At 44.7% G+C, this 27,067-nt stretch overlaps 2 protein-coding genes across 27 annotated transcripts in view; both read left to right on the forward strand.

Annotated features, from left to right (window-relative positions):
* CPEB3 (cytoplasmic polyadenylation element binding protein 3) overlaps positions 1–27,067 on the forward strand; it is a 183,625-nt gene that overhangs the window by 34,823 nt on the left and 121,735 nt on the right. The gene's annotated exons all lie outside the window — the stretch shown is intronic.
* On the forward strand, positions 1,217–25,104 carry LOC135972902 (uncharacterized). Its single transcript, XM_065553534.1, has 2 exons — positions 1,217–21,164; positions 24,278–25,104. Exon 1 carries the CDS (start codon positions 1,749–1,751, stop codon positions 3,048–3,050), a length of 1,302 nt encoding a protein of 433 aa, XP_065409606.1. The 5' UTR covers positions 1,217–1,748; the 3' UTR covers positions 3,051–21,164; positions 24,278–25,104.

The raw sequence follows: 27,067 nt of genomic DNA on the forward strand, positions 1-27,067 counted from the left end.
GGGTTGAGATCCCAATGCCCGGATGATGCAAAACAGTGTCGCGGGCGGTTCTGGGTACATGTCGTCAGGCCCCTCCCTCCCCCGTCACAGCAACGGCAGACAATAGATTCGCGCCTCTTTACCTGGGTTACCTGAGTTACCTGTGCAGACAACATGGAGCCCGCTCAGCTGAGCTCACCGTCACCATATGTCCTCTGGGTGTCGGCAGACGTGGGACTGCATTGCTGCACAGCAGCAGCTGCTAACTGCCTTTTGGCGGTAGACGGTGCAGTAGACTGGTAGCCTTCATCGGCGATCTGGGTGCTGGCAGCCGTGGGGCTTGCCTTTTGGCAGTAAATGGTGTATTACGACTATTAGCCGTCCTATTACAAGTCGGGTCATCGCACATTAGCAGAGTCTTCCCCGAGCAGCCGATTGTGCAATAGGCCTGAAGACCATCGTCATACGCCGCCCCGTATTTGCTGCCAAGCACCCAGAAAGATGCCGAGGGCTATCAGTCACGCTGCACCGTCGTCTTAAGATGTAAAAAATAGATTTGCTCTGTATTCATTTGCTTCCCCCTCCCTCCGTCAAATCAACGGCCTGCTAAGCCCAGGGTTTTCAGTTTAATCTTTGGGGGGAACATTCTGTGTGACAGTTGTTTGTGTTTCTCCCTGATGCACAGCCACCGTTCTTGATTTTAATTCCCTGTGCCTGTACGCCATGTCGTCACTCGGCCCCCCTCCCTCCTTCCCCTAGTCCGTCAGATACTACGTTTGCGCCACAGCTCAGAGAGCCGAGAAGCGGTTCGCGCCTTTTCTTTGAATTCTGGGTTGAGATCCCAATGCCCGGATGATGCAAAACAGTGTCGCGGGCGGTTCTGGGTACATGTCGTCAGGCCCCTCCCCCCTCGTCACAGCAACGCAGACAATAGATTCGCGCCTTTTTACCTGGGTTACCTGTGCAGACAACATATCACGGCAAGCATGGAGCCCGCTCAGCTCAGCTGAGCTCACCGTCACCATATGTCCTCTGGGTGCTGGCAGACGTGGGACTGCATTGCTACACAGCAGCAGCTGCTAACTGCCTTTTGGCGGTAGACGGTGTAGCATGAGTGATAGCCATGGGGCTGGCAGCCGTAGGGCTGCATTGCACCAGCCCCTTGCCAGGCGATGGTATATTATGACTGGTATCCGTCGTCATCGTATTGGTGTGGCTGTCAATCATGGCCACCTGGGCAGACATGCTACTGTTTCGATGATGATGGCTACCAGTCGTAATATACTATTTTCTGCCAATTGCCCAGTATTGTCTGCTAAGCACCCAGAAGAGGCCGAGGGCGATGCTGGGTGCTGGCGGACGTGGGGCTGGCAGACGTGGGGCTGCATTGCTACACAGCAGCAGCCCCTTGCCTTTTGGCAGATGATGGTATTTTATGATTGGTATCCGTCATCGTCGTACTGGTATGGCTGTCACTCATGCTGCACCGTCGGCTGCCACCTTAAGATGTAAAAAATAGATTTGTTCTGTATTCATATGCTTCCCCTTCCTCCGTGAAATCAATGGCCTGCTAAGCCCAGGGTTTTCATTTTAATCTTTGGGGGGACCATTCTGTGTGACAGTTGTTTGTGTTTCTCCCTGTTCCTGTACCTGTACGCCATGTCGTCACTCGGCCCTCCCTCCCTCCCGCCCTCCCTCCTTCTCCTGGTCCATCAGATACTACTTTCGCGCCTTTTTTCTGACCAGGCGCCATAGCTAGCACTGGGATCATGGAGCCCGCTCAGATCACCGCGGCAATTATGAGCACTATGAACACCACGCGCATTGTCCTGGAGTATATGCAGAGCCAGGACATGCCAAGGCGAAACCCGGACCAGGCGAGGAGGCGATTGCAGCGCGGCGACGAGAGTGATGAGGAAATTGACATGGACATAGACCTCTCACAAGGCACAGGCACCAGCAATGTGGAAATCATGGTGTCACTGGGGCAGGTTGATGCCGTGGAACGCCGATTCTGGGCCCGGGAAACAAGCACAGACTGGTGGGACCGCATCGTGCTGCAGGTATGGGACGATTCCCAGTGGCTGCGAAACTTTCGCATGCGTAAGGGCACTTTCATGGAACTTTGTGACTTGCTGTCCCCTGCCCTGAAACGCCAGGATACCAAGATGAGAGCAGCCCTCACAGTTGAGAAGCGAGTGGCGATAGCCCTGTGGAAGCTTGCAACGCCAGACAGCTACCGGTCAGTCGGGAATCAATTTGGAGTGGGCAAATCTACAGTGGGGGCTGCTGTGATCCAATTTGCCAGGGCAATGAAAGACCTGGTGATAGCAAGGGTAGTGACTCTGGGCAACGTGCAGTCAATAGTGGATGGTTTTGCTGAAATGGGATTCCCAAACTGTGGCGGGGCCATAGACGGAACCCATATCCCTATCTTGTCACCGGAGCACCAAGCCACCGACTACATAAACCGCAAGGGGTACTTTTCAATGCTGCTGCAAGCCCTGGTGGATCACAAGGGACGTTTCACCAACATCAACGTGGGATGGCCGGGAAAGGTACATGATGCTCGCGTCTTCAGGAACTCTGCTCTGTTTCGAAAGCTGGAGGAAGGGACTTTCTTCCCGGACCAGAAAGTGACCATTGGGGATGTTGAAATGCCTATCGTGATCCTTGGGGACCCAGCCTACCCCTTAATGCCATGGCTCATGAAGCCGTACACAGGCAGCCTGGACAGGAGTCAGGACCTGTTCAACTACAGGCTGAGCAAGTGCCGAATGGTGGTGGAATGTGCATTTGGACGTTTAAAAGCGCGCTGGCGCAGCTTACTGACTCGCTCAGACCTCAGCGAAAAGAATATCCCCATTGTTATTGCTACTTGCTGTGCGCTCCACAATATCTGTGAGAGTAAGGGGGAGACCTTTATGGCGGGGTGGGAGGTTGAGGCAACTCGCCTGGCCGCTGATTACGCGCAGCCAGACACCAGGGCGGTTAGAGGAGCACAGCAGGGCGCGGTGCGCATCAGAGAAGCTTTGAAAACGAGTTTTGTGACTGGCCAGGCTACTGTGTGAAACTTCTGTTTGTTTCTCCTTGATGAACCCTCCAAACCCCCCCCACCGACCCGGTTCACTCTACTTCCCTGTAAACCAACCACCCCACCCCACCCTCCCCTCCCGCTTGCAGAGGCAATAAAGTCATTTTTTTTTAACATTCATGCATTCTTTATTAGTTCCTTACAGAGGTAGGGGGATAATTGCCAAGGTAGCCTGGGATGGGTGGGGGAGGAGGGATGGAAAAGGACACACTGCATTTTAAAACTTTAACTCTTATTGAAGGCCAGCCTTCTGATGCTTGGGCGATCATCTGGGGTGGAGTGACTGGGTGGACGGAGGCCCCCCCACCGTGTTCTTGGGCGTCTGGGTGAGGAGGCTATGGAACTTGGGGAGGAGGGCTGTTGGTTACACAGGGGCTGTAGCGGCGGTCTCTGCTCCTGCTGCCTTTCCTGCAACTCAACCATACGCTCGAGCATATCAGTTTGATGCTCCAGCAGACGGAGCATTGCCTCTTGCCGTCTGTCTGCAAGCTGACGCCACCTATCGTCTTCAGCCCGCCACTTGCTCTGTTCTTCCCGCGATTCAGCCCGCCACCTCTCCTCTCGTTCATATTGGGCTTTTCTCATCTCCGTCATTGACTGCCTCCACGCATTCTGCTGTGCTCTATCAGCCTGGGCGGACATCTGCAGCTCCGTGAACATCTCGTCCCTCGTCCTACGTTTTCTCTTTCTAATGTTCACGAGCCTCTGCGAAGGAGAAACATTTGCAGCTGGCGGAGGAGAAGGGAGAGGTGGTTAAAAAAGACACATTTTAGAGAACAATGGGTACACTCTTTCATTACAAGGTCGCATATTTCGGCTTGCAGGCAGCCATCGTAGGCCACAGTGTTTTGGCTTTTTTAACCTTCTTAACATGCGGGAAAGGTTGCAAACAGCAGCGCATTTCCCATATCAAGGATGAATTGGGTTGTCCATTTAAAATGGGGTTTCAATGTAAAAGGAGTGGCTGCGGTTTCCCGGTTAACATGCGGCACAAACACAAGTAAACCCCCCCGCCCCACACACACACACGATTCTCTGGGATGATCACTTCACCCCTCCCCCCACCGCGTGGTTAACAGCGGGGAACATTTCTGGTCAGAAGAGCAGGAACGGGCGCCTCTGAATGTCCCCTTAATAAAATCACCCCATTTCAACCAGGAGAGCTTTCTGGAGATGTCCCTGGAGGATTTCCGCTCCATCCCCATACACGTTAACAGACTTTTCCAGTAGATGTACTGGCCGCGATTGCCAGGGCAAAGTAATCATTAAACACGCTTGCTTTTTTTTTGTAATGTTTACAAATAGTTACAAAGTTACACTCACCAGAGGTCTCCTGTGTGCCCTGAGGGTCTTGGGTGAGTTCGGGGGTTACTGGTTCCAGGTCCAGGGTCACAAACATATCCTGGCTGTTGGGGAAACCGGTTTCTCCGCTTCCTTGCTGCTGTGAGCTACCTACAGTACCTCCATCGTCATCATCCTCCTCGTTCCCCGAACCGTCTTCCCTGTGTGTTTCTCCAGTGAGAGAGTCATAGCACACGGTTGGGGTAGTGGTGGCTGCACCCCCTAGGATCGCATGCAGCTCCGCGTAGTAGCGGCAAGTTTGCGGCTCTGCCCCGGACCTTCCGTTTGCTTCTCTGGCTTTGTGGTAAGCTTGCCGTAGCTCCTTAATTTTCACGCGGCACTGCTGTGTGTCCCTGTTATGGCCTCGGTCCTTCATGGCCTTGGAGATCTTTTCTAATACTTTTCCATTTCTTTTACTGCTACGGAGTTCAGCTATCACTGCTTCATCTCCCCATATGGCGAGCAGATCTCGTACCTCCCGTTCGGTCCATGCTGGAGCTCTTTTGCGATCCTGGGAGGACTCCATCACGGTTACCTGTGCTGATGAGCTCTGCGGGGTCACCTGTGCTCTCCACGCTGGGCAAACAGGAAATGAAATTCAAACCTTCGCGGGTCTTTTCCTGTCTACCTGGTCAGTGCATCTGAGTTGAGAGTGCTGTCCAGAGCGGTCACAATGAAGCACTGTGGGATAGCTCCCGGAGGCCAATAACGTCGAATTCCGTCCACACTACCCCAATTCCGACCCGCAAAGACCGGTTTTATCGCTAATCCCCTCGTCAGAGGTGGTGTAAAGAAACCGGTTTAAAGGACCCTTTAAGTCGAAAGAAAGGGCTTCGTTGTGTGGACGTGTCCAGGCTTAATTCGGTTTAACGCCGCTAAAGTCGACCTAAACCCGTAGTGTAGACCAGGCCTAAGAGAGATTCTCTGCCACCTAGATGCGCTGTCCAATAGCCCATCTGCAGCTGTTGCCAATTTCTGATGCTTCAGAGGAAGGTGAAAAAAGTCCCTGGAATACATCTGACCAATTGTACAACAGGGGGAAAAAAAAAAACTTCCTGATCTCTGCAGGTGATTTGATTATCGTCATTGTCTTAATGCAGAGCTGCTAGTGTTGTGGGAAAGTTGAGGGCAATGCAGGCAATCCTGTTCTCCCCATCACCCATGAAGAAAGAGAATCAATAGGAGGATTCATAGATTCACAGACTTCAAGGCTGGAATCACACATAGGCTGTAGAATTTCTGTCAGAAGCTGGAGTAAAGCATATATTCTGGAAAGATAGCTAATTTTATTTTAAAGACTCCATGTAATGGCGAGTAAACTACCTTCCCTGGTAAGCTGTTTCAATGTTTAATTACCCTCACTGCTTGGAAATTGCATTTTATTTCAAGGACAAACTTGTCAAATTTCAACATCCAGTCATTAAATCTTATTTGTCTGCAAGATTGAAAACCCTGCCCCCTGTCGTCTGATATCTTTTCCATGTGTGATTCCCTATACCGGGGTAGGCAACCTATGGCACGTGTGCCGAAGGCGGCACTCATGCTGCCCAGGTCCTGGCCACTGGTCCGGGGGGCTCTGCATTTTAATTTAATTTTAAATTAAGCTTCTAAACATTTTGAAACCTTATTTACTTTACATACAACAATAGTTTAGTTATATATTATAGACTTCTAGAAAGAGACCTTCTAAAAAGGTTAAAATGTATTACTGGCACACAAAACCTTAAATTAGAGTGAATAAATGAAGACTTGGCACACCAATTCTGAAAGGTTGCCGACCCCTGCCCTATACACAGTGATCAAATCACCTCTCAACCATCTCTTCAGTAAGCTGAATGGTTTGAATTCCTTAAGCCTTGAATCATAAGGTTTGCTTTTCCAGCCCCTTGATGAATTTTTTGTGGCCTTTCTTTTGAACTCTCTCAAGCATTTCATCACCCTTCTTGAAGTATGGACACAGTATTCTAATTGTGGTCTGGCAATGCTGTGTATAGAGGCAAAATTATTGCCCTACTTCTACTTGATATTCCCTTTTTATACATCCAAGGATTGCATTAGCCCTTTTTGCCGTAGCATTGGACTGAGAGCTCATGTTAAGGCTACAATAATCTCAAAGTTCTTCTCCGAGTCACTACTTTCCAAAGTAGTCTCCCATCCTGTAGTTATAGCCTGCATTCTAGGTTCCCAGATGTATTACTTTGTATTTGGCTATGTTAAAATGCATTTTGTTACATTTCTGTAACCATGACCTGTCCTCCTCATTACTTACTACTTCTCCGATCTTTGTCATTTGCAAACTTTACCAGCCAAGATTTTATATTGTCTAATTGACAAAAATTCTGAATAGCGTTAGACCAAGAACTGATCCATGGGGGACTCTGCTAGAAATGGTCTGGCTTCTTGATATCTCCCCATTAACAGCTACATTTTGAGATATCAGTAGGCCAGTTTTTAATCCAACTAATATGTGTCCTATTAGTTCCATATAATGCAAGATTTTTAATCAAAATGTCATGTTGTACTAAGTCAAATGCCTTGGATAAATCCAAGTATACTATATTAACAGAATTGCCTTTATCAACCAGACCTGTAATATAGGTTTAACATACAATTTTATCTTCTGCATTGCTTTGGCATTGATTGCCCAGACCTTTATATATCTTTATACAGGATTTCTGAACTCCTCCTGTCAATTTAATTCACAATATGCGGTATTATTTAGAGTATACAAACTTCGGTGGCTTTTTCTAGTCTAAGAGGAAGCACCAGTGTCAAGTACTGTGCAGTATTCAGTACTGTCCAGTGTTTAGAACGTAGTGTGGTGTTCTAGGCATTTTTTTGCTTGAGACAACTTGTTTAACTCTCATCACTCATGTTTGTACTCGCCAATTCTTCCCTCTATGCTCCCATTTGCACTCTAAATTTTGTTTTGAAAAGTAATAATGGATATGAGTATGCACAGCCATTCAGCAAACAGTTTCTTACTTGAAGTGTTAAATTAAAATCCACTACTAACTGGAGCTTTTCCATGAGTGGTGTAATTGGAACGCTCACACAGGGTAAATTCCCTATTATGCATTCAGAGTTTGCTCTGAAATGAATTTGCTTGCATATAATAAATTTAGGTACAATTGTGATCTCTTTTAAAACAAAAACAAGACAGACATCCTCCCCCCTAAAACAGCATGTTCTATAAGAATGGATTCTCAGTATCTTGTATTAGCCTTTCCTTTCTATCTCCCTCTAAATGGAAACTTTGATATCCCGGAATCTTTGGACATTTGGCATCTGATATCTATTATTTCCTCCACTGCCCAGATACAGATGAAATATCTACAATGGTATTTCAACTGAAGAAATACTTTAGTGACATGTGGCTAGAATATAAGCTTCACAGCAGAGACTCTCCCACTAATGCTTTTTAATTAAAGGTGCATGGTAGCTGTTAAGCCAATAATTTTCTTTAAATCCTGGGGGGAATTTTTTTTTTGTGCTGGAGTAGAATCTGACCAGAAGGCTGAAAATATCAACTTCCCCCTTTTCCTGTGGTTCTTATTCCTTGAGCGCTCATGAGCTTCCTATTTTAATGTGTTACTGTTTTGATAATATGAAGTAAGTAAATAGCCTCCTTTTGTTTCCCTAGTTGTGCTCACGGCACTGGCATTTCTCCCTGCGCTTGTTGGTTTTCTTTCAGAAGGAATGACTGAATTATTCTCTTACCTGTACAGGTTTTCACTCCAGACAGTGTTTAGGTGCATTGCCCTAGCAATGTAGTGCTACTGGTTTTTGACCTGAGTAGTTAGCCAAAATACAGTGTCCTATGGGTTTTTCCGTTAGGAGGTGAGATCGATGGAGTCAAGTATTTCTTTGATGCAATCCTGTTTACAAGGAATTTCCCTCAACACAGTAGGGAATCAAACAGGAGATAGTTTCTTTGCACACAGTTCCAAGCCTTTTCTCAGCCAGAACTGTACCCAAAAAGCTCTCTGGGCTTTTTCTCAGAGTCACACATCCAGGTCTTGTTCTGGCTGTCTCCTGGGCTTTCTGTTCCTTCTCTCTATTTCTGTGGTGTTTCTTGCTGCTGCTTTCCCTCACACAGAGCTCCACAAATCTATACTGTGGTATCCCCTGCATTTGCTATACCAGCTCCCAGGGAAACACATTAGGCTGAATGGGTCAGCTTCTACTCAGGTCTTTGCATGTACTTGTGTTTCGGGTGCTGCTTCTCCTGACAATGTATCAGGATCACCATATGTGTGCCAAGGCCTGTGTGTGACTGAAATCACAGCACTGCAGTTTTTTCCCAAGCACTTGGAAATTTGCCCCTCACAGTTTCTGAATCTAACGAGTCATTGCAAGGATGCATGGTCTATCCTGACCACAAACTTCCTCCCATACAAATAGTGGAGAAAATTTATAGAGTTAAGCACTGCCAGAAGTTGCTTTCAGGTAGTGCAGTAATTTCTCTAGAAAATGTAAGCTTTTGCTTTATTAAGCCTCCATCCCTCAAATAGTTCGTGTCAATACTACCCCTGAACAACGAGCATCTGTGTCCAATACAAAAGGGGGGTTGAAACATGGGTAGATCATGAGAGGAACTGTCAAACTGTTTCTTTTTAACTCTGAAAATGCCAAATCACACTGTGATGGCCACTGAAATGGTTTCCCTTTCTCACCTAACTTATGCAATGGTTTTGCAATATTGACAAACCTACAAATAAAACTTCTGTAAGAGCAGGGCTGGCTCCAGGCACCAGCGAACGAAACAAGTGCTTGGGGCAGCCAATCGGAAGGGGTGGCACGTCCAGGTCTTTGGTGGCAATTCGGCAGCCGGTCCCTCAGTCCCTCTCAGAGCGTTGGACTTGCCGCCGAGGAATGAAGCGGCACAGTTAAACTGCCACCGATCGTGGCATTTTTTTTTTCCTTCGCCACTTGGGGCGGCAAAAAAGCCTGAGCCGGCCCTGTGTAAGAGGAGCAGGGCCCTATAACACTTTGCACATCTCTGAGCATGTGGGCCAGTTCTGAACAGTTCCCCTCACTAATTGTGCACCCAAGGTAAATTACCTCTTTTTGAAACAACTCCTGTTTCTTTGGGTTCAACTTGAGATTGGCAGACTTTAGCTTATCACGGACCATTTGTAAATGTATTGGTTCTTGTACAAAGGGTTTTAACGTGCACCAGGATATCATCTAGTATAGCAAACAGCCAGAGGCATGCCATACAGGTAGACTCTATTTTGTGGGAGGTGCATTGCACAAGCCACAAGCCCTCACTTTAAATTCCACAGGCCTTGTCCTGCTGTGAAAGCAGTCTTTTCACTATCCTTTGAATCCACTTCCGCTTGCCAATACCCCCTCTTCATATCCTGTGTGGAAAATCAGACTGAATCTGCTACAGCATCCATTATCACAAATAGATGATACTCTGGATAAGAATCCTTTAAAGTAAATTGATTTAGTTTTCAATACTGCATATGGAATCTGGTGCTGCCATCTTTTTTTCTTAACCAGAACTATGGGTGAGGCCCAGGGATTTGTTGAAGGTTCATTTATGTTGTCTTGATGTATTTCCTCAGTGGCCTGTAACATCTCTTCCCTCTTTGCTATTGGTAAAGAGTCAGGTGGCTGTTATCATGGTCTGGTTTTCTCCCAGTGTCAATCTTGTACTCAACCATTCAGTACAACCTATATTTTTGTTGAATTGGGGAAATGGCTCCTGATTCCTAACCATAAAGTATCTTAAATATTCTGCTGTCTCTCACTTCAGTGTGCTGCCCTGTGCCAGAAGAAGTCCCCTAGAAATTCTAGAAGCTCACCTTCTCTCCCCCCACACTTAGTTTTCTTCTATACCAATAGTTTCTAGATCCACTGATTCACATTTTGCAATTGTGGTTTCCTTTTTTTATTTGCTGCTTGTCAGAAACATTCAGCAAATGAAAAGGAATCCATTCCTGAATCAGATCTGCAAGAATTCCAACAGCTAATATTCCCTGGACACCCTGGGTCTCAAAGCAGGTTTCAACCACTCCCCATCTTTCCTCTGCTGGAAAACTACTACAACAAGTAGGTGGTGTCTTGATTTCTGCCCCCAGAGGCAGGAAAATTTGTTCATTGCAAACCAATTACCTATAAATCATTTACTTCAACTAACCCACATCAAAAGGGAATTTCCACAGCCTGAATGTGTAGGACATCTTTTCTGTCATTTATTACACAGTTACCAGCTATAATGAAATCCAAACTAACTTAGCTCTTCCACTATCTTGACTACCCAAACTTATTGCTTGAATGGCAGAAGTCCAATTTTCAAACCCAGTTTTCAGTGGGTGCATGTTTCCCAGTCAGTGTCTCCATTTGAGACTAAATAGGTAGTTCAGATTTGGATTCACTGTTCCCTGACCTTTTTAGCATGTCTGGTCTAATAACTGTTATGTTTGAGTCACTGTCTCTTATTCCTATGCAGTTCACAGATCTCATTATACACTTAGTAGCCAAACTTCCACAATTGTTCAGCTGCCCAGATTTAAACACAAACTGTGAAGCTGATCTTTTACCTCCAGGTTTCCCCTCTTCATCATGGTGTTCCCCGTGTCCCAAACTGGGCAAGAGACTTGCAATAGGAACTTGTGATGCTTTGTCCTAACCTGCCTTATAAGTGTCTGTTTTTATGGCCATTTTCTCCCCCCCCACAATACCAGTATTTAATTGAAATGCTTCTCTTAATTTTTATCTTATTGTCAGTTTCCCTTGTTTACAAACTGAATTTATTTTTTCTAATCATTCAAAAATGTTATGAAGCAGATTAGAATCCTCTTGTCCATCATACAGATTAGACAGCTGTATTTACCAGGCTTATAGTGATCAGCTTCCATCTTCCTTAATAGTGGCAGCTTCCTCTTCTGAGGAGCTGCTGCAAGGAAACGGTCTGGTTCCTTGGCAAATTCCACAGCCTCAGAGTGTCTTTGGTCTTCTTTTGCTGATCTAGATCTGCAAGTCCTAGTCAAGCTGAGTATCTATAAACTGCTCCATTGCCAGTGTTACCTGGAAGTCCTCATTAGCATCTGGATATGATAGGGACACAAATCTCCTAAGGTCCTTTGTCAATTTGGGTAGAGTCCCTTCTTTTCCTCTCCTTGTAGGTGCTAGCTCAGATTGATGGCTAGCTCCAAATTACATATCAACATCTTGGATCAGATTTGGAGAATTCTACCAGTTTCAAGGGGTAATTTCTACAGCACCATCAGAGCTGGGCCATTCAATTTGGCTCCTTGACAGAAAAAGGGTTTCTATCTTCCCAGCCATTCATTTGAGCTATGGTATTGAACTGAGCCAAATAAGCCTCCCAAGAGTTTTTCCTTCAAAGATGGTGGGATTTTGCAATATTTGAGATGGAATCCAACCATTCGCCTCTGGGTCTCTGTGGTTACAAACAGGATAGGAAACTCTTGTAAATGTCGGGCCTTACCCAAATCCTCTGGCTAGCTTAATTCTACATCCAGGTGTCTGGTTTACATTGTGGTTTGTGACCCTCTGATTTTCTTAAGATGACATCTCAGTTCCTCCCCCACATCTTGAGTTAGTGAGCAGGGAGAATTCATGGGTCAACATCAGCCTTCCCTAGCTTTGTAACACAAATATCATTCTACTAGATGGAGGGGTAGAAGCCCAGAGGTAACTTCTGAATGTTGAGCTCCTGAACAGCAGGACAGCAAACCAAACCCTCACTTTAATAGCTCAAATATATATATGAGTGATCTTGTAAACCCTGGTGCTGAGGTCTTTTTTCCACTTGTTTTTGTGAATTGATGACCATCTTAGATGTGACTGTTTAATCCTACAACTTTTTACAAATACTTGAATCACTTGTTACTAGAATTAGTAACTAAAATCAGCATGTCAGTTTGTTAAAACCTATTCAGTAACTGGGCTGTGAGCAGACTTTTATCTACAGCCTCATGCTGAACAAAATATAAATGTAACCCTAAATGCTGTCAGTGAATACTCATTGACTTGTAATGTCTGTAGATAATTCCCTACAGTAGAGCAATGCAAGTAGGAATAAAGGCTGTTTTTTGACTCTTTGACAAACACTGTCTATTCCTTTTTATAATTAGAAGGGAAAGGAAATTTGCAATATTGATAAGCGTATTAACCTCTGTATGGCAGAAATAAATAGGATTCACCTTTGGAGCATTGGACTAATCGTCTAGGTGTTCAGCTGTACCCAGAAAGTAATATTCACACAGTTAGAGATGAAGTACATCCTCATAAACCATCTTCCTTGGTTTGAAAGGGAGAAACAACACTCATGCTGATGTAAGCAGTCAGTTTAACATATTTAGAAAAATATGTACAGTACATAACTGAACTGCAAAATATTTGAAATTTTATTGAAAAAAAATCAAATAAAAGATTTCATAATACAACGCTAAATTCAGGCTGGGTGAAACAAATATTTTCAGAATAAAGGAATAAATACACTTTGTTCGTATCCAGCAGGCGCATATCATAGTTTTATTCCTGGCATGCCACAATATTACTAGGCCAAAGTTTCCCAAGTTTGGGAAAGCTGTTAAAGTATTCCCTTCCCACCCACCTCCACCCAACCCCCAGGATCAAAGAATCTGTTCCATTAATTCACTTGTCCACTGTGGGGAAGAAATTCGTATTCAATATTTAGAATTTGTCAGTTCGCTCTAGCAGTGTTACTTATGTCATACCCTAAGCTCAAAGAAGCTTTAATGTTTTAATAAAAATGTTGAGAATGATTTGAATTCAGACAAAAGGGGAAAACATCTATACCTGTGAAGAAACATGAGGCTTAAATTAAGTAATTCCTTCTAACACTTATTAACCTAACTTATATACAATTTTTTTTAATACTACACTGTGCTTGTCTATCTTTCATGATTTATCAGTGTTGTTTAGCTCAAAGGCCTAACTCTATCCATACAGGTTTCACCAAAAAGCTAATGGATTTACTGTTTTGAAATACTTTATTCAGCTTTCATCACTGACTGTATAGTGAAGGCTAGATTTAAAGGAAACTGTTAACAATTGTATTTTTCCCCCTTGAGCCAATTGAATTCAGTAATGATTTCTGACTTCCTCCCCTCCCACTCCTCCCTTAGTCCCTCAGGTTGTTAAAATAATCACAAAGATTGCTACACATGTAGCTATATATTTTTGATCACACACCAAAAATCTTAGTGCCTACTCTGCATCAAACAGGATCTGCACATAGTGGGCCACACTTAGTTTAATTATATGCTTATCCTTAGCAGACATTGTATTTTTTTATTTAAACTTCTACCCACAGCCTTTAATTGTTGATTCTTGTATCAGATATCAGAAACAAAATCATGAAAGTGAAGTTATAGAAAATTCTATATATGGTACAGAAAAGAACTTCTACATTTCCTTTCTGTGGGCCTCCCTTATACTTCCTTTGCTCCAAACCCTCCACCCCCTCAGGGGATTACATTTGCTTGCCCCCACGATGCTCCAGTTTGGAGAACTGAAAACTTACACTAAGATAGTATTTTGGTATAGTCTCATCAGTATGCTGGCTTTAGAGAGGTTAAAAAAAAGCAAACAAATCATAATTCTGCATTTTCCAATTTAAAACAAAACACTGTTAAAATACTTGTCTAATTCAAAATTCCAGATATTACAAGAACCAGAGTAACTTGTGAGGCAGTTCAATGTCTGCTGCAGTACTTAAACATTATTTGAATTATATGATGGAATGCTTAGCTTGAATTTTGCACCTAAAATATTCATGGGTGCAATACTAGAAGCTTTTTCTAATTACTAATTTGCTTGGTTTTAAACTCCTATTACATTATGGGAACAATTTACATGTATTCACAAAAGCAGCACAAATGTTATTACAATCTCCCTGAAATAACCAGCTCAACAGTACTTAATTTGTTTTTTTAACTCTCCCTCCCCCAAAACTTCCAACATGAAAAGCATTGAATAGCTAAAGAATAGAAATGAACAAATGTATTAAGCCATTTGCTGGCAGAATGCCTTCAGTAGTGACAGTTGTGGACGTTGGTCAACTATACAGTATGTAGGAACTTGCTGGATTTTCCCCTCCCCCTCCGCCTCCGCCTCCATCAATATATTTTCCATTTTAGACCTGTGTTTTCAGTCACCCTCCTTTCTGCAACTTCCTAGTTTTTGTTTGTTTGGTTTTGTTGTGTTTTAACTGAGAATGCTCCAGGCCAGAGCTTTCCTTGTAATTGCTGTTCCTGGCTGTGCTGGAACTGAGAGCAGGGAGCTTGTCTCTCCTTTGCACTCAGTGACTTTCCTGCTGGTGCCCAGGCAGTGTGGAAGAGGAAGATGGCTGACTTGAATGCAGATAAAAGAAAAGCTGGACCGGGGGAGAGGATAAAAGTATATTGGGACAAGGAGCTGATGAAGGGTGAGGGGGACTGGGACTAGAGGTTCGTGGAGGTGGGGAGAGAGAAACTGGGACCAGGGTTTGGGACATACAGGAATTGTGGGAACTAGGGGACTGGGAGGGAAAGACTGAGACAGAGTTGGTGACAGCAGGTGATTGGGACTTGCTGAGGAAGGAGACTGACAGGGAACATGTGTATGTGTTTGTGTGTGTGTGGGAGAGGGGAGAGAGACTAGGACAAAAAGATGGAGGGGAAAGATTGATCAAGGGGCTTGGAGAGAGAGGCTGGAACTAAGAGCTATTTGGCAGATGGTGGGGGGAGGAGAGAGACACCAGATGAAGAGCCTGGAGTGGGGAGACGGACTGGGATGAAGAACTACTGGTACTGATGCAGGAATGGAGGGTTGGAGAGGACAGGGCAGAAGAGGTCATGCTTGAGGAAAATGGGAAGAAGTCTGTGCCCACTAGAAAACCACTCCCTTCCAGACCCTGGATTTCTGAGTCTTGTCATTCCTCTGCTGTCAGCAGATATTTGTGAAACTTGCTGATAAAGTACCTCCCCTTCTATTGGCTGGTCCATGTACAGGATGACCGCCTACCACTGCTATCAGTTACTCTGTTAGTTCATGTGGCAGAGGTCTTTGTGGTGGATCTGAGGGTTGCAACCCTGCTAATGATCTATGTGGGTGTCGATATGATGCCACATAATGGAATTTCTGTTTTGCAGTTTGCTTATTTAGAAACCTAGGAAATTACATGCACATGTACACCAAAGCCTTATGGTAAAAGAACATATTAGGCATGAAAAATCAGGTAGTCAAAAGTTAGGAAATGCCAGAATTAAGGTTCTGAAGACACAATTATTAATTCACTCATCGGCTTTTTTATGGCACTCACTATAGTATCTGAATTCTTTATTAATATTAACGAATTGATCTTCATTAAGGTGATGGGGCTATTCTGTCCATTTTACATCTGTAAAGTGGGGATGAAGCAAAGAGATTAAAGGCAAAAGTATGTACTAGTTTTGGATACTCAATGTGAGATACCTGGGACCTGATTTTTTTAAAGAGTACTTAGCGTTCTATACTACTTGATATGTTCAAATACAGCTCCCGTTGACTTCAGTTTCAGATGTGAGTGCTCCGCGCTTCTGAAAATCAGAATCCAGGATATAAGTGGTGTGTGTTCATTATTTCACAATTACTGACCACCATTGAAAAGTTTTTTGGTTTAAATGACTTTGCTAGCATCACTTAGGAATTCGGTGGCAGAGATGGGGTAGAATCCATTTCTCCAGGGCAGCATGCAATTATCTTAACCATAAGACTGTCCTTTCTCTTCCTGAGATTCCATGCTTCATTCGCTACCCACTTGCAACAAGTGAGGCATGGTTCCTAAAGACAGCAATCTCCTTCACTACACAAGCATGATTCATTTCCAGGGCAGGTCCAGCCTGTGCACTGCCACAGGGGCCTGTGGTAAAATATAGTATGTGATCATATAATTAAAGAATGTATTATCATGCATTCAAAAGGGGGCCTAATTAGTATTACATAATTTTATATAAATGTATATAAAATTGCAATTTTTTTGAAAGTTCTATAGTGATAGAACATTGAAATTTGGCTTAAAAATCTTTACTGAGAAGTGCCTTTAGTGGCTCAGTGAAATTTTGGTTAGGATTTGACTGAGTTATGACACTTCAAAAATCCCATGCTGTATATATTTAATACATGTGTTTTTTCACTGAGATTGTAAAATGCACAACTAAGAGGCTATGGTGTGTGTGTGTGTGTGTGTGTGTGTATACATAGCTAACATTGCTGTATAGTGAGAAAAGTACTCAAGGTGTGTGGGCTGACGCAAGGACTTGAAGTTATGGAATCCATGGCTTCTGTGAGCATTGTTACAAAATGACTTTCTTGCAAAACTGAAGTATTTTGGACTTACGATGTGCTGCACAATGAATAGGGAGGATTCAGCTGCCACCAATAGTAGTGCACAAGTAGACCTATCATAGCCAGCTGGACTTCCTCTTTTCTTGGCATGACGACTCCTGTTGCCCAATGGAGATGCCTACCTTGCCAGAGTTTCTCTTCTATGTACAACCTAGGATGTCTGTGTAGGTTTAGACTTTGTGGGTTTCTTCTGGCCCCAGCAGAATCTGTAGATTTCTAGCTAGTTTTCCCCCTGCCAGAACCTTACCTCCATAACTTGATTTGTGTTCCCAGTCCCAGGTTTACTTCCCTACAAACATCCTAGCTGCTATTGAGGATCCTTTGTTGAGTGAATTTTGATCCATTGTTTCTACTGTGTTCATTCAGCTTACTTCTGGTGAACTCTAGAAGGATTGCAAAGAGGCAAAGCTAAGGCCTGGTCCCCACTAACCCCCCACTTCGGACTAAGGTACGCAAATTCAGCTACGTTATTAACGTAGCTGAATTCGAAGTACCTTAGTCCGAACTTACCGCGGGTCCAGACGCGGCAGGGAGGCTCCCCTGTCGATGCCGCGTACTCCTCTCGCCGAGCTGGAGTACCGGCGTCGACGGCGAGCACATCCGGGATCGATTTATCGCGTCTTAACCAGACAGGATAAATCTATCCCAGAACATCGATTGCCTGCCGCCGGACCCTCCGGTAAGTGAAGACGTACCCTAAGAGAGGGAACACAAAAGCCCAGGTATTAAGCCTGGGGAGCTGACTCAGAGGCTGAGGTATAAGGGACTATCTTCCCACATGGGTAGGTGGGTAGACCAAGATTTTCAGAAAATAGGAGCCTAAACTTAGGTTCTTAAATAAATGGGCTGACTGTCCAATGTGCTGAGCATTCAAGAGCTCCCACTGAAATCAATGGAAGCTGTTGGGTGCTCAGCATGTATGAAAAATTTCACTCGCTGAGGAGCCTAACTTTTGGCTCCTATTTTTGAATATCTTGTCCTTATACTATAATGTGTGTGATATATGTATATAGGGTATATGTATATTGTATACTAAAGCATGTATATTTGATACAAATATGATGCAAGGGTATTGTGAGGATAAACATCCATTAATGATTGTCACTCAAATTCTGTGGTGATAAGGGTCTCATAAATAGCTGATAAATTTATCACGTGTATATCTCTGCTGTGTGTATGTAATTTTCTGTTAACATACATAACACTTTCAATTTCTGAGGGGAGGGAAGTAATAGAATTTTTGAAGTTACAAGGGCTTCTAACAAATCTGCACCATAGTATGAAGTTGCAAAATATATACAACTCTCCCCATCCCTTTTAGGTGTCTGTTCACATGTGTAGTCCTTGAAAGGCTATTGACCACATTAGTAGCCTCAAGAGATTTGTTGGTAATGTGCACTTTATTTTTCACCTTGAAATAAAAAACAGGAAGAGGCCACTACATTTAAAATGTAGGCTGTTGTCTCCATTGTACTCCTATTATTCTGAACTCTCATTTAAGATCTCTAAGATATTCATCTATAGGCACATCTCCATGGAAAGCCTATACATAAAATAAGTGATGTATGTCTCAGATGGAGACTCTTCTAGACAAACAAGTATGTCTCACTACCCTTTCTGTTAAAAGGGTTTTTGGTCACCTAAACCAAAAAGGAACCAAATTGCTGGCATATAAAATTAAAAAGGTTGTAGAGGAGTTTTTAAATAAGGGCTGGGGAGAAGCCAACAGGTACAGAAGAGCATATGGTTTGGACAGAGATCCCTTAGGGAAGGATCTATTAATGGAGATTCTCTATATCTTAGAAACGAGGAGAGAAGTGAAGTTGATGAAGTACAGGTAGGAATTGAAGAGAAACAGTCAAATGAAAGAATCCCGTTCAATTACATCACATAATGGCAGACAACTAAAAAGTGTAGTATTTTATAAGTGCTTGTATACAAATGCTAGCAGTCTAAATACTAAGATGGGTGAATTGAAGTGCCTGGTATTAAGTGAGGATATTAATATAATAGGCATCACAGAAACTTGGTTGAATGATGATAATCAATGAGACACAGTAAGAGAGGATATTGAGCTATATGGACCATTGGTCTGACCCAGTATGGCAGTTCTTATGTCTAAATTACCATATCTCTCTATCTAGTCTTCATTTTTATTGCTATTTTCACTGTGAAAAGTGAGTCCAGTTGAATTTTTACAACGTTCTTTTTTTTTCTTTTTTCTTTTTACAACTTTTCTTTTTAGTTTTATATTGCATGCTAGTGGAAGTTAGATTTATTTTCCTGAAACAACACGCTAATCAATAGCAAAAGATCTTTTAATGTAAAAACTTTATCAGTGTGTACACTTTGAATTGTCTGTACTGGGAATTCTACTTTTGTTCTTGTCTGAGCTAAATCTGCTTCAATGATCATTTTAAAAGAAAATATGGTTTGAGAGGTGTTGGATTCTTCTACTGATTACATAATTATTTCTTATAAGTTAAAATGTTCTTTAATGATTAATTACATCTCATAAAAGATTTATATTCCTAGAAAATATTTTGAAACCAAATTAGATTAAAAAAAAAGTCTTTATGAATGATATCTGAATTCTTAATTTGTGAAATTTTGTGACACTTTGTAGGTTGTGGTTTTAATTTATTTTGATAACACATTGCCTCTTAAGTGTCCATTTGGCAAGCATTCTAGGAAATACTAATGTTCTAAAGTCACAGATGCAGTTCTATTTAAAAAAAAAATCTCATTGAAAAATAGCAACCATTGAACCAGGCCTCTCAAAAATCTAGCATTATAAATGTTGAATGCAGTACTTTAGATTGTTTGGTGTCTAAATTTATTGTAATGAACCTTCTGGCTCATTGTTGAGTACCTTCCCCTCACCCTGGCTGAGCTAGAGGGAAAGGATCTAGCCAGTAGAGGGCTCTGCTGCTCAGTTCAACATGGAGTCACTAGTGGCTCTGTAATCTCCAGAGTGCAGGAAAATGAATTAATATTCTGAGATCAGAAGGAATCAGGTTAGAGACAGAGCATGTGTATCAGCTGAGCTGGAACAGCTTGTCAGCCTTTGGAAGGAAGGCCCTGGGTAGCAGGCAGTTTGAGAGGTAGAACTGAAAGATGAGACTTAGGCAGTGATGTAGCCTGTTGTTGGAAGAGGACTGCAGTAACAATAGCATGTGACCTGCAAGCAGGTGGTATGAGGAAATTGCATTATTGGTTGGCAAGAAGATGGTGTTAAGGAATCGCAATGAGATACGGTTACCTTAATTTGTATTGATTGATGGTAAGGGTTTAAGTATTTGTGACACAGATATTGGTCTGATTTTTTTTCTGCCAGCTCTAGAAAGGTAATTCTCCACTACTTCCTCGTAACCCATAACTATTAATGGGGATCCAAGGGTATGTCTACACTGCAGTGTAAGCTCAGACTCTAGCTGAAGCCCAAATCCCACTTCCATCCATGCACAATTCTATCTGACTTGGGCCTGAGACCCAGGACCATGTAGGGTGGAGGATTTGAGCCAGGGTCCCTTGGGAGCTCAGGCCCAAACACCATTATTCTGCAGCATGAATGCAACTTGGGCAGGCCCCCCTGGACTCAGGCCCTCAGAGTCCGCCAGTGCTATCCCACAGTCTCATAGGCCAGTATTCTTTGTCCTCTCCATCCCAAGCATAGCAAATTGAGTCCGTGGAAACAGAAGCACACCCCTTTTCCCCTTGTTCAAGTACAGTAGTTCTGTGTTTAACTCTTCCATTTTATTCTGACCGCTGAGAAGCAAATGCATTGAACTGTCTTCTGCATTTGCAATGGCCATCGACCAGAAGAAGTCCTTTGACAAGTGTGCTGCCTCCTGGACATGGGAGCACAGCTACATTTTGGTGAATCTGATGTGAGGCGAGAAAAAATTCCAGGAATGACTACTTGTACCAGGAAATAGAGAAGAAACTGGCAGCATTGGGGATTCACCAGACCAGTGACCACTGCAGGGAGAGGATTAAGTGGCTCAAGACCAACTATTGGAAAGCCAGTGATGGGAACTTGCGGTCTTCCTGTCTCTATCCTGAGGAATTTGACTGGGTGTTTGGTACTGTGCAAAGTGCAGAGCCACCAACTCTTCATGACAGCCTGGTCAGCTGGGATGGTGACTTTCTCACCCATGAATCCAGTATAAGACTGGAAAGGGGGAGCCAGCAGGCACCGGATGAAGCTATTGAAGTGATTTGCTGAAACCAGCTCCGAAGGAGCTTAGCCACTAGAGCAGCTGCAGATCATCCTGGGTGACTACTTGGAGGAACTTTTTGATGTCACCCCTGGAGGAGCAGCCTGCCGTAGAACTGGCAGCAGAAATGCAAGAGACAGAAGTACCCCCGGAGCATGGTAAGTTTGTCTTCATGTTTTTATTAATATAATAATGGGAGGGGTTTCCAATGCAAAAGTTAATACCAGCCTCTGGTAGCAGCATGATCTGTGATGGTTGATTGCATGCCAGAAGCTTAGCACCCTCCTCTCTCCCGTCTCCACTATCAATACCATCTGGAATTCAAAATGGAGATTGGGAAGTACAATCTGTGAAACAACCATTTAAAAATGAAGTTTTAATAGAAACTCACACATTCATGCTATGATGTGCCAGGGTGTTAAAATGTGAACCTTGTATTGCTTTCTCTGTTACTATGCTGCTCTGTACCAGCCCAACGGTTTAACAAGCTTCCTGTAAACCGTGAACTGTATAGGGAGGGAGAGGGAGGGTGAAATGCAGTACATTTAAGCTAAATGTAGTCCATGGGTGACAAAATCTAGGGTTACCATTCGTCCGGATTCCCCCGGACATGTCCGGCTTTTTCGGGTTAAAAATAGTGTCCGGGGGGAATTTGTCAATGTCAGGACTTCCCCTCCTCCCCCGCCCCCATGCAGAGCGTGCGCGCGGCTTACAAAGCAGCCGGTGCTCCAACAGCCAAAGCCAGAGCCCTGCTTGCACTTCCCCCTCCTCCCTCCTGAAACTTGACACCCCCCCTCCTCTCCCTCCCTGCACTCACAGATGGCCGTCCGTTCGCCTGGAGCTCCGACCCTGCTGCCCTCCCCCGCTGTCGAGCACGCGGCTCTGCAGCACAGTAAGGGGGCCGGGGGTCAGAGAAGCGGCAGGGAGGTTCGGGGGGGGGGGTAATCAAGAGACAGGGAGCAGGGGGGAGGGTTGGATGGGTCAGGGAGTTCGGGGGGGGGCTGTCTGGGGGTTGGGGGTGTAAGGTTTTGGGTAGTCAGGGTACAGGTGGGGGGGGTCTCAGGAGGGGGCAGTTAGGGGACAAGGAGCGGGGGGGGGTTGGGAGTTCTGGGGGGGCTGTCTGGGGGTTGGGGGTGTAAGGTTTTGGGCAGTCAGGGTACAGGTGGGGGGGGTCTGAGGAGGGGGCAGTTAGGGGACAAGAAACAGGGAGGCTTAGGTAGGGGGTGGGGTTCTGGAGGGCAGTTAGGAGCACGGGTCCCAGGAGGGGGCAGTCAGGGGACAAGGAGCGGGGGGGGGGGTCGGGAGTTCGGGGCGGGCTTTCTGGGGGAGGGTGGATAAGGTTTTGGGCAGTCAGGGTACAGGTAGGAGGTAGGGTCCTGGGGGACAGTTGGGGGGGGGGTCTTAGGAGGGGGCAGTTAGGGGACAAGGAACAGGGAGTCTTAGATAGGGGGTGGGGTTCTGGAGGGCAGTTAGGAGCAGGGGTCCCAGGAGGGGGCAGTCAGGGGACAGGGAGCAGAGGGGTTTAGATGGGTCAGGAGTTCTGGGGGGGGGCTGTCAGGGGACAAGAGGCAGGGAGGCTTAGGGAGGGGGTGGAGTCCTGGGGGGCAGTCAGGGGACAAGGAGTGGGGGGGAGGGTTGGGGGTTCTGAGGGGGCAGGAAGTGGGAGGGAGTGGAAGGGACAGGGGCGGGGCTAGGACAGGGGCGGGGCTAGGGTGGGGCTCCTCCTGTCCTCTTTTTTGATTGTTGAAATATGGTAACCCTACAAAATCATTTGTCCAAAATACAGTTGGGGAGTTGTATGCAGTTCAGAACTGTGCTGAGGGGATGGAAGGTTGCTGTGGAGTTCTTGGCAAGTCCATATTAGCATACGTGTTAGCATGCAGTCATAACAGGCTGTATCAGAAGCTCTGAGGAGGCAGTAGTCCATGTGGGTGCTAACATAACATCCTGTTGACCGCCCCATGACTTTTGACCTAATACCAGGTACTGATAGCTGCAAACTTTTTCTGTAGCAAGAACTCCAGATAGGCAGACACATTTTGGGGAAGGGCATATTTTTGAGTCACTTTGGTACATGAACAGGCCAGTCCACCTATAAACGTGCTGTTCAGTCAGCATAAATTTGAAAACTTCTGTGGCACCATACAGCTGGCTTGCAATGAACAGCTTGGAATAAAATATCCCTTTACTATTCTGGAACCACAAGAATTGTTTTGTCCTCCAAAATGTGAGTGCATGAAATGATAGAGAGGGCCTTATGTAATAAGCTACAGTCCAACCCCTCATACACACACCCAAAAAAGCCCAAGATGGTTGGCAATTTCTAAACAAAAAAAATGTTGATTTTTAACTTATCATTCTCTGTGCACTCTTTTCATTGCAATTAACCAGATTGTGTCTATGGAACTTTTAGGATCTGGAGAGTTCCTTTCTCAATATATTGAAGTTTAGTTTTACAAAGTGCCGTTGTTGTTGTTTTTTGTTTTGAACCCTGACATTCAGGGCTGGCTCCAGGCACCAACAAAACAAGCAGGTGCTTGGGGCGGCACATTTCTAGGGGCGGCATTCTGGTGCCGACTCTGGGGCATGGGGAAAAAGTGCCCCCGCCTCCCCAGCTCGCCTCTGCTATGCCTCCGCCTGCTCCCCTGAGCGTGCCGCCGCTGCTCCGCTTCTCCCTCCTCCCTCCCAGCCTTGCTGCGTGCGAAACCGCTATTTCGTGCAGCAAGGCTGGGAGGGAGGGAGGAGAAGCTGAGCGGCGGGCGCTCGGGGGAGGCAGTGGTGGAGCGGAGGTGAGCTGGAGCGGGGAGTGGTTCCTCTACCCTCCCCCATTACTTCCTGCGCCCCCACCACCTTAGCTCACCTCTGCTCCTCCTGCTTCCCTGAACGCGCCGCTGCTCCGCTTCTCCACCCTCCCTCACCTGAGAGGGAGGGGGGGAAGCGGAGCAGTGGCATGCCCAAGGGAGCAGGCGGAGCGGAGGTGAGCTAGGGCGGGAGGTCGTGGGGGGCCCGCAGGAAGCAGTGGAGGGGGGGAAATGCGGCATGCCTAGGGGAGGAGGCTGGGCTAGGGATTTGGGGAAGGGGTTCGGAAGGGGTGGAGTTGGGGTGGGGCCGGGGGCACGAAAAAAAGGGGGGCGGCCAAAAATTTTTTGCTTGGGGCGGCAAAAATCCTAGAGCCGGCCCTGCTGACATTCACAAGGATTTTTCCTATGCTTATGCACTGAACCATTTGAATTATTGAGACAATAATGTAATGTTTTATGTCTGCTTTCAGGACCCTCAACCTGAATTGGCCATTCTACCTCAGTAGCTCAGGCACACTTAGGGAGAACTCTGGGTCTCAGAACCCTCATGAATCAGTTGAAGAGGAAGCGTTACCTTGATGAACTTATGGTTGACATTCTGGACAGGGCCAGCAAACACGTGCAGTCCCAAAGAGGAGGATTCACGGCATGTGGAAAAGCACAAGCAGGCTGCAGAGCCTGAGGACAGAATTGCAGTGAGGGAGCATCACAGTCCCTGGAACAGGAACATCACTTGAGGGAGGAAGACCGAATGTAGCAGAAAGACCTGTTTGAGAGGCAGCTTTCGCTAATGGCTGCGAAAGCGCAAACTTCTGCTGCGCCTGCGCCTCAGCCTGAGTCCCCTCCACAGTACCACACACTACAGACCAGGAACACTTTGGATAGTGCCATGGTTGGATGGCATATGCAACTGGGATGTAAGAGCTGCTGGACAAATCTACCCACTTGCTGTCCTGCATCCCCATCCAAGCCCCCTTTCCCCTGCATACTTCAACCACAGTGCTGGCCCTGGCCCACTTGCAGGCCTCCATACCTGTGCAGTGGCACCAAGTGCATTCTAAAGGAAGGGAAGGAAAAACATGCCAGAGGACATGCAAAATGTAGAGGATTGTTTTGATAGCACTGGTTTCGCTGTTTGCACTGTTCAGTGTTTGGTTTATGCATTTTGTTTTATTACTGGTTTGGTGTTGGTTTATTAATGTTTTGGTGTTCTAATGGCAGTTGTAATGTACGATTTTTTAGGTTGTTTGTAATACATCCATGTTCACAAATAAAGGATTTTATTTAATTAAGAAAATGTATTGCCGTCGCTAGGTCACATCATATAATGTGTGTTTTGAATAATAAAGATGAACACATGGTAAGGCACAACAGGGAGGTTGTATTCTAACAGTCTTTCTATACATCTGTGTACAGTAATCCATAATGTAAATGTGCAGCCTGCTTTCTCATCCTTATGAAAAATTCATAACAATCAACTCTCCATTCACTGTGTACAGTGACAGTATCCCCTTTTATTGCATGATGTGATAGTACCTCATGTTCTATAAATATTGCTGTACAAAAACATTCATAAACTCTACTCTTCTCCCTCTTCCATTGGCCTATGCAAATCCATAATGTGGGCACACAGAGTATCCCAGATTTCTGTTGCCCAGGTGCATCATGCTCCAGCTGTCATAGGTGTACTAGTTCAGCAATCCATTACTGTCAAAGCTCCATAATCAGGGGCAAATGGCTCACATTTGGTTTCACAAAGATGTTGAAGAGCCTAGCAAGCCACAATGAGGATTGCACTGATGACCCAGGCATCTAAACGTGTCTGTAAACAGCACCAGCAGTATTTCAGTCTGACAAACGCACATTTAAGCACCATTCTGGACCTGCTGAGAATGTAATTGAACCTTTTTAGCATTCTTTCAAAACCAGCAACTAGTTCAGGGATATTGTTTATGCCCATTACTTTTGGGTAAATCACATGCCTGATTGCCTCAGAAACCTTTGCCACCACTTTACCCACAGTTGACTTTCCAACACCAAACTAGTTAGCAAAGGACTTTTAGCAGTCTGGGATTGCCAGCTTCCAGAAGGTTATAGCAACCCACTTCTGGACCGATATGGCCATCCTCATGTGTGTATTGTGATGCTGAAGGGTCAGGGCAAGCTGATCAGAAAGCTCCAGAAGTGTAGCTTTCTTCATGTGAAATGTCTGGATCCTCTGCTGGTCATGCCAGATCCACATATGGAAGGGAAAAAACTCACATTAAATATGCTTTATGGATATTGCTGCTTTCCCAAAGCTGTACTTAACCTCCTGGCCTGCATGAGTGATTTTGTGATGTCAGAGCATAGAAGAGAACTTTGACTCTGTGATTCTTAGGTCTAAGGCAGATGTTATTCAGTTGGCACAGAGGAATGTTGAATCACTTTTATTTACTGGAGGAGGAAGTGAATGTAACACAGCACAGTAGGAAATAATCTAATGCTTTCTGCTACCTTCTACCTGCTCCTTCCTCCCTATTTGTCAGTAACAGTGTGAGTGAATTGACCGAGAATATAAAGGTTCGAGTCTGTAGTACATTTCCCAATGGATTACTAGAATGAAGTATCTGATGCATTTAAGTTTAATTAAATGAAGTTTGATCACTCATAAAATCCTAGAATTTAGAGATGGAAAAGTCCTATAAGATTACCCACTCCATGTCCTTATCAGCAGGATGGTGCCTTGCATAACATTCTCAAGTGCTTTGTCTTCAGTTTAAATAACGTTGGCAGCAGGGATTCCATCACTTCCTTAAGAAGATTATTCCATGGTCTAATTGACCTTGTTGTTAAAACTTTTTCTTGCTGTCCAGCCTTAAGTTCTTTTGCTCAGTTTCATCCTGTTACATATTATTCCTTCTCAAGCAGTTCTTCCATTTCCCTTATATTGGTGCCCTTTAACAGTGTAAAGATTTTTTTAATCCTAGTCCCCTGTAGTCGTTTTAAATTTTATTTTCTAAGACCAGCTATATGTATATATTTAGTTTATTAGCCTGATGTGCTAAAAAAATAAGTTAGAGATTGTGTTTATTTAAAGAAACTTGAATCTTCTATGTAAAATCTCCGAGGTTAAATTTATAGATTCCTAGGTTAAATTTATAGATTCTTTCTGAATGAGTGTGTGTGTGTGTGAAATTCCACCTAATTTCTATCTAACCTTTTCCATCAACTTGCCCACATTGAGCACTCCTTACAAATACTATATTGCAGTGGCAGGA

The sequence above is a fragment of the Chrysemys picta genome, chromosome 7, assembly GCF_011386835.1.
Source record: "Chrysemys picta bellii isolate R12L10 chromosome 7, ASM1138683v2, whole genome shotgun sequence".
NCBI classification, from domain to species: domain Eukaryota; kingdom Metazoa; phylum Chordata; order Testudines; family Emydidae; genus Chrysemys; species Chrysemys picta.

What these genes read in the sequence shown, in the direction of transcription:
- LOC135972902 (XM_065553534.1), top strand. Translation starts at nt 1,749, where the DNA reads ATGGAGCCCGCTCAGATCACCGCGGCAATTATGAGCACTATGAACACC.